Source organism: Mirounga leonina, unplaced genomic scaffold (genome assembly GCF_011800145.1).
Source record: "Mirounga leonina isolate KUSES-001 unplaced genomic scaffold, KU_Mleo_1.0 Mir_173, whole genome shotgun sequence".
Taxonomy (NCBI): Eukaryota; Metazoa; Chordata; class Mammalia; order Carnivora; family Phocidae; genus Mirounga; species Mirounga leonina.
The window spans coordinates 70,674,810-70,688,316 of NW_023270447.1; the positions used below are offsets into that span (position 1 = coordinate 70,674,810).

At 50.1% G+C, this 13,507-nt stretch overlaps 2 protein-coding genes across 2 annotated transcripts in view; one reads left to right on the plus strand and one right to left on the minus strand.

The window, feature by feature from the left end:
- The first annotated feature begins 12 nt into the window (after positions 1 to 12).
- FABP3 (fatty acid binding protein 3) lies at positions 13 to 7,379 on the plus strand. The gene is made up of 4 exons (XM_035019254.1): positions 13 to 190; positions 3,496 to 3,668; positions 5,574 to 5,675; positions 7,041 to 7,379. Exons 1-4 carry the CDS (start codon positions 118 to 120, stop codon positions 7,092 to 7,094), a joined length of 402 nt encoding a protein of 133 aa, XP_034875145.1. The 5' UTR covers positions 13 to 117; the 3' UTR covers positions 7,095 to 7,379.
- Positions 7,380 to 8,069: 690 nt separating this feature from the next.
- ZCCHC17 (zinc finger CCHC-type containing 17) overlaps positions 8,070 to 13,507 on the minus strand; it is a 64,423-nt gene continuing 58,985 nt past the window's right edge. Inside the window, exon 8 of the mRNA XM_035019253.1 lies at positions 8,070 to 8,975. Within this exon, the coding sequence (XP_034875144.1) occupies positions 8,814 to 8,975 (162 nt within the window). The 3' untranslated portion in view covers positions 8,070 to 8,813. The remainder of the gene's footprint in view (positions 8,976 to 13,507) is intronic.

The window sequence follows — 13,507 nt, forward strand, 5'->3', positions numbered from 1 at the left end:
TCACCACGTGATACAAGGGCTATTTAAAGCGGCAGCGCGGGCTGGGAACCGTGGGTCCCAGAGTCCTTGCACGCCAGTTCTGTCGCCTCTGCTTTCTTCGCCTAGCCCAGCCTCACCATGGTGGACGCCTTCGTGGGCACCTGGAAGCTAGTGGACAGCAAGAATTTCGATGACTACATGAAGTCAATTGGTGAGCGCGTCTCGGGGATACTGGGCTGGAGAGGGCCTGGCCGCGTACGCAGCCCTGCACAGCGTTCGGGCCCTGGCTAGTACCCCGTACGGCTACTGCATCCCTCCTGCTCAAGGTGGGGGAGCAAGGGGACGCGGAGAAGGTGGCAGCCTGGGCTAGGGCACGCGAGGCCTGTTGGAAGGGGGCTTTCTGGTCTGAACCTGGCTAGGATTCCCAGGTAGGGAGGCGCAAGGAGGCAAGATGTGCAGGTCGATGTTGGGGCACGGTCGATGCTGGGGCACGGAGGCACTTTCGAGGAAGAGGGGTATACATAGTATCTGGAGAGAGGTGGGTTTGTGTAAAAAGGGAGCATCCATTGCAGAAGGTGGGAGGCTAGCTGGAGGAGGAAAAAAGCAGGAACATGGGTGGTTTAGGGATTGGAAAGTGTGAATACAGAAAGGGAATGGGGCGGATGGGGAGTGTACTATGGCATAAAGAAGCAGAAACTCCTAGGAGGAGGGAGATGGGAAGAGAGGGGAACAGCGGGGGAATGAGATATGAGAAGGTGAGATAGGGGCCCCGCACAGTTAGCAACAACCCCTGCCCCTCCGTGTTGAACTAGAGAAAGGATGGTTGCCGGAGGATGCCCTTTCACCATGCAGTCTCTGACGTCGTCCTGCAGTGGTGTGTAACCAGGCTTTAATCACTGTCAGTAAGCCTAGTAGTAGGGCGGGGTGGGAGGACCCATCACTTGGTGGCTCAGCCACTTGTTGGGGAGCCGTCTGGTGGAGAAAACCACTAGACTTGCCACGTGCAGCAGGGTCCTGGTGCAAGGCCAAGATCTGCTAAAGGGTTCTTCCATTCCAACAATGGGGAAGAATAAAGATTCGAGTCCTTATACCTGAGGTCCTTGGAGATCCCCCATGCCTTGCCTAGTTTGACAGATGGGGAGACTGAGACCCAGAGAGAGTAGAAACTAGTCAGATCAATCCCACAGCAGAGCTAATATGAAAACCTAGATTTCTAGATGTGTAACCCAGAATAGTTTCCACTATGGACCTTGGGGGTGGGAGTGGTAGGAACTGCTTAGCTAATGATTGACCTCAGCCCTTCCCTCCTACTACGGGCTTAGATGGAGAAGGTGGATACCCTTTCTCTTAAATCCCCTGCTATGAGATTATCCCAGCCTCCCAGGCTGAGACAGGGAAACCAGAATATTGTTCATAGCTGAGCTACATTCCATGCCTTCCTACCAGGGAAGGGGGGCTGATTCTGGCAGGTACCCAAATAAGGGGTGGGGGACCCATCTCTCCCCTCTATTCCTAACCCTTTCCTGAAATAGGGACAAGTGCTGGCTCTTGAGGTCAAAGCTCTCATGCCCCACCATAGTATGCTGGGTACTATGCCCACTGACTCCAGGAAAGTAGCCACTCTTGGAGCAGTGGGCCCTGGGCAGCTGTTGGGAAGTTGGGATGCCCAGAGTTAGCCCCTCCCCCCAAGCCTCCCATAGCTGACATTCCAACTGAAGACCTGTGTCCCTGAAGTGAGCTGCAACATCCTTACCACACTTGTTCCCTTATTTTGCCCCAAAGAAGGGGCAGATTTGGGCTACAGGGCTGAGAATGTATCATCCTGCTTTTCTCCATACACAGATGGAAAGGATGAGAGGTCCACAGGGGAGAAAAGACCATCCTCAGCTCTCTCTGTAAATAGCTGCCACTTCATTTTTAAGTAGAACCCAGCTCTTTCTGAGCCTCCAAAATCATCAGCCCCATTTTTGGTCTCAGTTTCTCTTGGCTCAGTCCCTCACTCACCCCACAGTGGTTTCCTTTCTCAAACACACCACACCTCTGGGTAGGTCCTAAGCAAACAGGGCTCCTTGCATGGTGACAAGACCCTGCTCTCTTCTGGGGAGTGGGATCAGCCTGACTCACAGGGGCTAAGGCCAGGTCCCTTACTGACCGGGCAGGGCAGAAGCTGCCCTCACCCCTCTAGTTTTAGACCAAGGGTCCTCAGGGGGCAGACAGACCCAGCCTAGTTAGTACCAGTGAGCACAGGCACACCTGGTGGCCTCGGCGTGGGAGGAATTACACGCCGGGAGAATGGCCCAGGAGGAAGAGTGAACAAGTTTTGGAGCCTAGATTCGTATCCAGGTCTATCACTCACTCTTTGACTTTGGGCAAGTCACTTCTCTCCAAGCCTAATCTGTAAAGTGAGGATAGTAAGACCTACTGTTCAGGGCTGTTAGGTGTTAGGAGCATTAAGTGAAACAACCTGAACAGGCCATACCTCACTTCCAGCAAGTGCAGTGTCGGCTGGCACACCACCTCCCCACACGAGGCTGTTCCCGCCTCGCCTCTGCCCTGCAAGACAGCTCACCACTGCTGCTGCGGGCAGAAGGGCAGGCCGTCGTGATGGGAGGTTGGAGGCTGTAACCTGAAGGGGCTAAGGCTTTGCTGGAGTTCTTTGTTTCACACTCTTGCAGGACACTCAGGGAAGGCTTTGCCCAGCACCCAGGGACGCCGTGCTTTGGTCAGGCGGGGCGTACCCATAGGGCCTCAGACCAGGAGCCAGGAGACCTGGATTGGAGTCCTGACTGCACTAGCACTCAGGCCTCTCCTAAATCTGTACACTGGGACACACACTCCCTTCTGCCTACCTCCTACCTAGGTCACGGAGAAGGGGGTTTGAAAATATCTTGCTGCCATACAGAGGGGACAGGTGCACCAGTGGGTTTCAGGGCAGAAACTTCCAAAGGTGGGAAACGCCTGTCCCTCAGGCTTTGGAAGGCGAAGTCCACATTTCTCTTCTTTCCTCAGCCTGTGGCTGGAAAGCTGCTCAGGTGCCCTGGGAGGGAGCCCTGTGCTCCAGCCTTGGGAGACAGTACAGCTGAGCAGTTCCATGAGCTCTTCAGTCAAACGGTTCTGCGTTCCAATTCCAGACCTGTGAGCCTGGGCCTGAACCCTCAGTTTTTGCATCTGTGAAGTGGAGATAATAGCATCATGGCCTGCAGGGAGAATGAAGGGCTGAATGAGATAAGACACGTTCAGTTCTTACCACACAGAAAGTAGCTTGTTCTAACCTCAGATCTGCCACGACTTGCTGTGGCATGCCTGTCCCTTAAACTTCCCATCTGCCCAGTGAAATCAAGTGTCTCTTCGCTGCACAGAGCTAACAAGAAAACAATTTAAAAAACAGCCAGTCTCTGAAAGTTCTCATACTCCTCTTTGCTCTGCCCCACATCCGGGCCTGAGGGTTATTCACTGAGGTCCTCGTACCCTGTCTTTCCACTCTACTCATGCTAATAACCTTCCCCCTGCTCTCAGGTGTGGGTTTTGCTACCAGGCAGGTGGCCAATGTGACCAAGCCTACCACCATCATCGAAGTGAATGGGGACACTATCATCATAAAAACACACAGCACCTTCAAGAACACAGAGATCAGCTTCAAGCTAGGGGTGGAGTTCGATGAGACAACAGCAGATGACAGGAAGGTCAAGGTGAGTCATATAAGGGGGTCTGGGGATTACGAGACCTTTGAGACTTGGCACCCTATTATTGTACCCTGAGGGGCAGGTGATGTGGGGGGATTGAAATGAAAAAGGTGCATAAAGCCTGTGCAGTATGGGGATGTCCCAGGTGCTATGCTAGGAGCACGCTAGCCCTGTCCTCATGCTTTCCTCCCTGCCTCCTAGGGGACTATCTGGTGCCTCTGGGAGTGGGCAACACAGAGTCAGGATGTTCTTCTGACCTCAGTGTCGATTCCAGCTCCAGCTGGGTGACGTTGTGCATGGCATTTGAGAGCTCTGGGTTTCTTTCCAATCCATAGACGGGAGAGTTATGTGGCCATGGCTGTGACCTCAAGTACTTTAGGAACAATGCCCAGGAGAATTCAGAGCTCTTCCCTGAGTGAGTAGGTCATGCTGGCCTCCAGCAGCAAAGGAGGCAGCTAGAGACAAGAGGTGGAGACCTACTCAGATGCTTCCTTTTCTCCAGCTTCCACCTCCCAGGCTTGGCCAGTGAGCCTGAGGAACTATTTCCAATTCTATCAGCCCGCAGGCAGGAAAAGCTATGTTCTGGATAGGGCATCGTCTAGGTGTGTTTGTACGTCTTCTCACCAAGCCTTGCCCCTCTCCTCCCAAGGAGGGAAGGGACATCTACCTCCAGTCTCAGGGCTTGTCACCCTGTGGTGGCTCAGTGTTTGCTACTTGCCTCAGGCCTCCTAGCCCCTGGGCCAGGCATGGCAGAGACAGAACTAAGGGACTTTGACTGCTAAAGACGGTCCCTATAGCAGTATCCTCCAGCAGACCCTATCAGTTTGCCCCTGAGCTGTTTCTGCTTCCTCACAACTGCCCCAGGACAGACAGGATAGGGTCTGGTCTCCTTGTGGAGGAAACTGGCAGCAGAGCTGGGTTGGTACCCAAAGATGTCATCCTACCTTAGAGACAGGTGGCTGCCATATCACATGTGTCTGCCTCCTTGACTAGACCACCTTTTTAAGGGACAAGAACCCTAATTAAACAGTAGAGTTCTGGGATGCCTAAGCTAAAAATAATCTGAGTGGGCAAAAAGCTTGGGGGATGGGCATGAAGAGTAAAGTGGTAGCAAGGATGCACACCCATTCCTCATGCTGCCCCAAACATAAACACAGCCTTCTCACATTCTCCTACTCAACCCTGCTCAGCCAGGGTCCCCTAGCCTGACCTAGAGCCCCCAAATTCCTAAAGAAAAAAGATCCGGGAGAGCTGCCAAATGAGAACCAGCTGATGCAGGCTGGCAGAGCCCAGAAGACTGAGTGGGCATCTGACCAGGGCTTTGGAACACTCCAAGGGCACCCGGTCCCTGGACCTGGCAGTTGCTGTCTACTTGTCAGCTTAAGGGGTCACATGATGTGGACCAAGAAGAGGTAGGACTACAAAGTGGGAAGTCTCATTTTCCAATACCTTCCATCCCCAAGGTCTGTTAGACATTACGTGTGATCACCACTAGGCTGGAGAGTCTGAGGACTCCTCCTCCTCAATATTCCCCAGGGATGTAGGATGGCACATGCCCCTATCTCTTAGGGGCGCTAGGGCTGTGGGTATCATGTAGAGGATAGGATAAGTGCCCATTCTGAAGGCTAGTGGCACTTCTCAGAGCCAGGCTGTCTGGCTCACCATACCGCCTGCCTCTCCCTACTTGCCTAACACCTGAAGGCCCCAGCCAGGCAATCATGGAGTAGAGGCTAGAGGTAAATGAGACAGCCTGTGGGGTGAGGTTGGAAGTAGGCCACCTGAGCTCTGGTCCTGGCACCATCATTAGTTTGGGGCAGAGGCAGTGTCCTCTGTGGCCCCAATGACCAGACACCATCTTGTCCCTCAATCCTGGCTCAGATCACAGCTCAGGCCTCTACCCTCTTTCCACAGTCCACCGTGATGCTGCATGGAGGCAAACTTGTCCACGTGCAGAAGTGGGAAGGGCAAGAGACAACACTTGTGCGGGAGCTAGTTGATGGGAAACTCATCCTGGTAAGACAACTTTGGAGCCTCACCCAGTTGGTTCCCACTACTGCCCCTTCAGTCGAGCCTGTTGGGAAAGCCAGGGTCTTCCCCTGGGATCAGTGGAGGGTAGAGGCAGGGCTGGGGTGGTATTAGGTGGGAATTTTCTGTGTGGTAGCTTTGGCCTCACAGGCCTGGTTTCAAATCTCAGCTTACAGGCTATGTGACTTCAGACAAGTAACCTTCCGACTCCCACTGCGAAATGGGCATTACCACCACCAACCTTATGGGCTGCTGGGGTGGCAGGAGACCGTGATGCAGAGCACCGAGCATCATAGAGGCGAGGGAGAGGGCTGCCACAGGTGCTTCACAGGCTTAGTCTCTTCCTCTGTGTTGCCACCTTGCCCCGCCCCGGGAGAGGTGGAAAGCAGGGCCAAACTGGATCCTAGGCTCCTAATCCCCTCTCCTCCCTGGGACTGCGCTGCCACCTAGAAAGCCTCTGGGCAGGGACAGGCTGGTGATGGTGGGGCAATGACAGTCCAGTCCCTTCCGCCTCATTCCAGCCCCACTGCCTCTCAGTGTCTAGCATGCCGGACCTACTGCACTACCTGACCGCCTGGGTAGGAAGGGACAACCAGGCTGGCACATCAGTCTGTTTAGGGACTTGGGGACTTCACTAGAAGAATGTAGCCATGACTGAACAGCCCCAGATCTGGGGCAGAGGTAGCAACCCCTGTGGTCTCTGTCTCCTAACTCTGTACGACCTCAGGTTTTCACTCCAGCGTCTCACTGTAGACCTTCTTGGGTCACTGTACCCTGCTCCCTGTATTCTTGCACCACCATGAGCAGGGGTCCGTGCGGAGTTAAGAATGAGGTGTCTAGCTTTGGTGGGCATGTGAACTGCAGGACCAGATACTCACTGAGCAGCGGGACTCTGGTGAGGCCATGGGCCTGGCTCCACAGATGATAGCTCAAGCCTCTGGCTCCAGCACCAGCCTAAGTCAGGGAAGGATGGAGAGCTGGTAGCCCACGACAGCCCTTCCCCAAGAGTCTCTGGACATTCTTGTTCACCTATTTGTCTACGACGTGCCATGCACCATCTTAGGCACTAGAGGAATGGTGCGAGGGAGAGAGACAGACAGCCTGGGATGCTGACCAAGTTACTTCCCCTCTCACAGCTCATTTTCTCACAACTCTAACAGAGGAATTAAGTGCCTAACTAAATGAAAAGCTTGGTGTAAGTATTAGAAAAAAATACATGTAAAGTACCTGGCACATAGTAGGGGGTCAGTAAATGAAGACTACTGGGATAGAGAGGCTTTCCCCATCGGAATGGAGACTGCCCCGGTACCTTCGGTGCCCTCACCCCTAATCTGGCTCTGTCTTTCCTTCCAGACACTTACCCATGGAAGTACAGTTTGCACTCGTACTTATGAGAAAGAGGCATGACCTGCCCACTCCTTCACTGTCTGCTCCTCTGCCAGTCAGCTAGCCCTGGACTCAGCACCGGATTGCCTCATTTTGTCCTCCAGCATTTTATATAAATCCACCTTGGTTGGGTTGGGGAAATTTCTTCTGGGGTCAGGTGGCACCAGCCTGGGTCCACTTCTGGCTCCCATTGTGTTATGTTTGTTTTTTTAACTGCATCCAAAGGGTGCTCTAAGGTCAATAAAGCAGAGCCAAGGTCACCAAATTGCCTTTTTGCCTTTGGTGACATGACTCTGGGAGTCTCGGTTTCCCTGTGTGTCGGACAGCGGGCAGAAACGACTGCCTGAAGGTCACTCAGAGGCAGCCCTGGACGAGAGACTGAAACGGACAGTCTCAGGGGCAGCGGTAGCTGGTCACCTGACACGCTCAGTAATAAAACAGCTGTTCCTACACCTTGCCTCTACACTGCTCCTCCACACGGCCATAGGAGCTAGTCCAACGTGGAATAATCAATCAGTGGCAGGGCTTCCCCAGGTTCGGCTACTAAACTGTCACCTCAGGCCCATCCTGCACTGCAGGCCCTTGGGTTTGGAAAGCTGCTCTTTGTGGGATGCTGTGGTCTGTCTTTCCAGAATGTAGGCTCAGGACACAGGATGCAGGCTTGTGCCTTGGTGGTGGGAACCAATGCCCACTGGCCAAGATGACTGCTAAGCTCCCGCCTATGCCTGGCCCATTCATGGTTACAAATTCTACTGGTTCTCTAATCAGCTCTGGGGTAAGAGATCATCTAATCATTACAGAAGAGAGGGTTTATAAGTGATCTCCCAAGAAGGCCGTGACCTGCTGGTGCCTCTGGCTCTGTACCTCAGCTGGGCCTCTCTCCAAGGTCTGAGGTAATATATTAAATGTTCTTCTGTCAACTAATGCAGACTCAGTGATTGCAAGTCTGTAAATTACCCAGGAAGAGGGATTATAGCAATAAGAACATTCAGCAAGTTCAAAACCAAACACATTTCCATTTAGTGCCAGGAATTTAAGCAGAGACCTGAAGTGAAACCAACTGACTCACACAGTAGTAAATACAAAGTAAAGCAATGATCTTGGCTTGCGCTATCTGGTTCAGTGGTCTGGCAGAATGTCACACACAAGCTCAGTCACTGCAAACAATGGTTTTCTGGCTGTCACTTGTAGCACGGTGGAATCATGTTAGGGGGAATGGAAAAAGTGAGCACCACTTCTTACCATGTTCTCCCTCATCCTGCCCGTCTCCCTCGGCCCCTGTGTTGGACGCCACAGGGATCGCTCACCAATCAGCCCAGGGCAGACCCAACAGGGAAGGCCCATCCCTGTTCTCCAACTACAGCCAGACTTGCCTCCACAGCAGGACCTGTGGCTGCAGCCTGGACTCCTGTGCAGGAATCTGGCTCTGGCAGTGGCAGCTGGAGAGGGTAATAGGACCTCCTGCCGAATGAAGGAAGTTGTGTGAATGAACGGGTGAGCTGCAGGGGTCACTTGCAAAGGGACCAGGAATGATAAGTTAACAACTCATTCAGGCAGATGCTTTGACATCTAACTCCCAAACCTGCCTGCTGCATTAGGGGAAGCCATCTCCCGTGGGTGAGAAGTCAGTGGGGTGGGAGGCCATACTCGCACTACTGAGTCTTTCAGGAAGCCAGGGCTTCAAGACACAAGGCCCCTGGTTCCTCCTTCTCTCAACCACCCCCTCTACTCTTTCCACTCTCACTCCTTGTGCTTCTTCTTGTGCTTCTTCTTCTTCTTCTTCTTCTTTGCTGCCTTGCTGTCTTTTGATGTGTGCCTCGCCCTCTTGCCTGTGTCACTCTCAGAGTCTGAGCTGTCAGAGTCAGACGACTTCCTGTCTCTATGTTTTTTTTTCTTCTTTTCCTGAAAAGAAAATTTAAAAGCAATGTTGCATGTGTACATTTGCTTTAAAGTATCATGACATATAATCAATAGGGGACCATTTAATAAATTATAAAGCATTAATTAAAAAGAATAAGTTAAGGGGCGCCTGGGTGGCTCAGTCATTAAGCGTCTGCCTTCGGCTCAGGTCATGGTCCCAGGGTCCTGGGATTGAGCCCCGTGTCGGGCTCCCTGCTCCACGGGAAGCCTGCTTCTCCCTCTCCCACTCCCCCTGCTTGTGTTCCTTCTCTCACTGTCTCTGTCAAATAAATAAATAAAAATCTTAAAAAAAAAAAAAAAAGAATAAATCTTCAAGTAATAACAAGACAAAATGCCCCAAATGGGTGAAAGGACCAAGTCATATATAGTATGTATTCTAGATTCTGGGGTGCTGACCATACTGTATAATGTGTGCATATAATATATACGCAATATATATACACACATGTGTATAATATATACACATTCTGTATATAGTGCGTATAACATATATATTGTGTATATTAAATATATGTATTTATATATGTATATATATAATCTATATACACATATAATGCGTATAACATATATATACACCTTCTGTATAATATATATATACAGAAAACAATGGAAAGGACACAAACTGGCAACATGTTACCTCAGGAATGAATGAATGGGGGAAAGAATGCAGTCTTTTACTTTTTACTTCATATAATTCTGTCCAGTTAGATTAAAAAAAACACAAAACCCAAGCATCCTTACTTTTATTTTTAAAAAGCACAGGATATTAAAGGTGAAAGGAGTCCTGAGAGGTCACCCAGTCTACTGAAGACAGTGCCTCACATGCCCGAGGTCACAGAATAAGGGGGTGAGCGCTCCAGGACCCTGGACTCCTGCTCTGGCTTCTAGCAGAGGCCGCTGCCAGGGAAAACTGCTGCCATCAATTAGCCCGGCTCCAGCTGCTGCCCTTGGTATGTATCAGCTCCAACACAACAACCTTGTAAGATTAAAATGATAAGGAGAAGAGCCCAGAAAGAACTTTCTCCAAGCTATAACCACCACACCGTGCTGCCAAAGTAGTAACACAAACTCACACAAAAGATGGGCAGCAGATTTCCTAGGCTTCTGTGTGGGGCCTCAAGCAGTTTTTAAGCAACGCATAACCTTTTCCTTGAATTTCAAATGTTTATACTGCCTCAGTAAGGTTTCTAAGAAGGAGAGATTAAGGGAGAAGAACGAGACGGCGTTGAAGAGGCACGGCTGCTGCCTCCCCGTACAGGCTCCCAACCAGCACGCCGGAGCTGCTGGCCGGCCTGAGTGCTACACCAGGTCTTAGGAGCGGGCCGTGAGAAAGAAGGGACAGAACACCGAACCAGGCGTTAGACCCAGACTAGAGTTCTGGCTCTGCCACTTGCGATTACTGTTCTGTAACTTAGGGGGAGTCACTTTATCTCGTGAGGCATACTCCCCTCGCATGTAAAATGGAGATGAGAAGAGCACGTATGCCGCATGTCCCTGGTGAGGATGTAAGGAGGCAGTATCTGCGGCTCCAGAAGCTGAAAGCCGCTTGCCCCGGGTCACACGGGCAGGGCTGGGGTTTGCACGCAGACTGGATGACTGGAAATCTCCTGAGCTTTCCTCTGAAGCACATGGCCGGCCCCTCCTCTACAGATCAGTGGCAGGCCTCGTGGTACAGTGGTCAGCGCCAACGATTTTGGAAGAAGACAGAATAAAGTTCAAATTCCAGCTGCCACTTAATAGCTGTGTAACTTGGAACAGAGACTTAACTTTTTTGAACCTCAGTTTTCTTTTCAGTAAACTGGAAATAATAAATACTTACTTCAAAAGATGCTATGAAGATTAAACAAGATAAATACTAATTACCAGGCACTAAGTGCCAGGCACTCTGCAATAGCTACAAGTATTATTCTGTCATTTCAGGGAACTCCCAGAATGTTCTGACAGTCTAGCCATGTGTCCTCAGCAGGTGAGTCAAAGTTTTGAGAGATTAGACCAAAATTCTTTCTTGAAGTCTCCAGTGGAGTAGGGAGAGGGGAACAAAGCTTCCCAGACCCCTATTACCAAGCAGTAGGAACCATGGCTGGGGGCAGGTGAGAGCTGGCAAACAGCTGGTTTGGCTTAAGGTGCTGCACCTTCCGGATGACAAGATCTTGGAAGCCCATCACAGGATATAAGGGCTGGGGAGCCTCACCAGGTTCTGCCCCTGAGGTAGGGCAGGGTCCTGGGAAAGTGAGGAAGCACACATGGAGTCTGGCGCCCCTCCCCTCCAAGCCTGGCCCGGCCTGGATAAATAAATGAGGTAGGAGAGTAGGAATACCTTTTGACGTCCAAATAGCACTTTAGTTCATCAAGCTTTCTGCATCCTTTATCTTATGATAATAATCTGGGAAGGCCAAAATTCAGGAATTATTATTCCCATTCTATAGATAAGGAAACTACAACTCAGAGAAGTAAAGTGAGGTAACCAAGGCTCAGGTGACAAGAACAGTGTGCTTTCTAACTCAGAGTCTGGCATTATTTCACTTTCCTCCCTCTCAAAGATGCAGGCTCAAGAGGAGGAAAGAGGAAAAGAAGTCATAGGCTGTAACGTGGACTCCAGCTAGAATAAGGAGGGGGCGGGGGCATGGCCTTCTAGATCTCAATCTCTGAACAAAGAAAATCTAGTCCTCCAGCAGGTGGCGTCGATCGCTTCAGCGGTTGGGAGTTGGGGGGCGTTGGGGGGGGGGGCAAGAATATGGAGTACCAGAGGTGACACTAGCTTCTGGACCCTTGACTTCATTCAAGGGGGAAGTAGAACAGAAGATAAAGGGTAAAAAAATGACCCTGGGCGTGAGCCGCTGGCAGACGTGCCAGGAGGGGCATGGGAAAGAAGCCACGGCTCAGAACTGCTCTCCAGGAAAAGCCCATGTCCGGTGATAGCACCACATCAGCAGCAGCCCAGCATGAGGAAAACAAAAACAAAAACAAAAACTGGGAAAGGGGAATAACAGCAGCTAACATTTATTAAGTACCTAATTTTCCAGATGCTGAGCTGGGCACTTTGCACACATACCTCGTCTACCCTTCACAGCAATCTATTCGGTGGGCATAATTACCCCTGTATTTTCAGGAAAGAAAACAGTAAGTTCAGAGAGGCTGACTGAGACGAAGTGACTTGCCCACGTGGTAGAACCTGGATCTGACTCAAGCTGGGTCCCAAAGTGGATGTTCCTTTTAGCCCTGTCTGTATTACAGGCAGCACCTAACAGCACCTCCCAACCAAAAGGCACTGATTTGGGCCCAAAATCAATCAAGCAAGCATTTATGCTTTATTCTTAAGAATTACTCTTGAGAAATGATTGATTCTCAAACTGAGATGTTCACTGGGGTAAACTTTCGGGAAGTAAGATAAGAGTGTAATGCCTGGATAGAATTTACCTATAATGCACCAGTTAGTTTACCGTAGCTTGGAAAGGGTAAGATAGAAGAAAAAGGTTTATCAATCAACTCACAAATATGTATTTAATTTTGCTACCTACAAAGCACTTTAGAGAGCCATAGTTGCATACAGTGTTGCTTAGGAGATAAGGAGAACACACCAATTTTTAAGAGAATTCAGAGTATCTACTACGCCACTGAGTAGTGGAGCCTGGCACCTTTCCTCCAAACCTGAGCCAACCTCATCAAACCAGGGAAAGAGTAACTCCTTGTAACTATATAGTACATTCATTCAACAAATATTTATTGAGTACCTCTTAAGAGCCAGGAGTATCTATTCATCTCTCTTAAAATAGTTGAGTGAGGTCAGAAATCAGGGATAATGAGCCTTCAAGAAACAAATTATCTAATCAAAGATAAAAACCAATTAAGATACTAGGGAGTCCATGGCAGTAATGTAAGAGAAGTACAAAAACCATGCCAGTAACACACAAAGGAAAAATCCATCATGTCTGAGGAATCTGAGGCTGGCTTCATGAAAGATACGTAAGGTGTTATGCTTCTGAAGCATGAATATGGTCTTGGCCGGTGGAATGGTGGTGGTAGTGCTGATGGAAGAAGGGAAGTCTAGTCACTGCAGGTACAGTAGCGAACAAAACAGGTAGAGTCCCTATCTTCATGGCACTTTCACTCTAATGTGACAAGTGAGGTTAAAGAACAGTTGTGTGTGGGAAGGAATTGGTCAGAGAAGATGCTGGAATTTTGAAGAATCTTCAAGGAACTCAGACTTTATTCCATAGAAGGGGAATCATGCAAGGCTTTTGAGCAGACCACCCTGGACATCTCTGCGTTCTATCAGAACAGGCCCAGGACTGGCAACCTCTCTCAGACAGGCACCTGAAGAGTTCTCTGGACAAGAGGACAAAGCCAGCACTGCAGCCAAGGGATGACATTCCTAGATCTGTTCTTCTATATATAGTATAGCAGAGAGTAAATACAGGAGCCACATCAGAAGAAGAAAATTATATTCTGGATCAAGTATAGCTAAATTTCACTATAATTAGTAGGCAGCCTGATCCTCAACGCACATGCTTTCT

Coding starts and splice junctions, on each gene's coding strand:
- FABP3 (XM_035019254.1), top strand. CDS start 118: ATGGTGGACGCCTTCGTGGGCACCTGGAAGCTAGTGGACAGCAAGAAT. Junction 191..3,495: donor TGACTACATGAAGTCAATTG/GTGAGCGCGTCT, acceptor CCCTGCTCTCAG/GTGTGGGTTTTGCTACCAGG. Junction 5,676..7,040: donor TTGATGGGAAACTCATCCTG/GTAAGACAACTT, acceptor CTTTCCTTCCAG/ACACTTACCCATGGAAGTAC.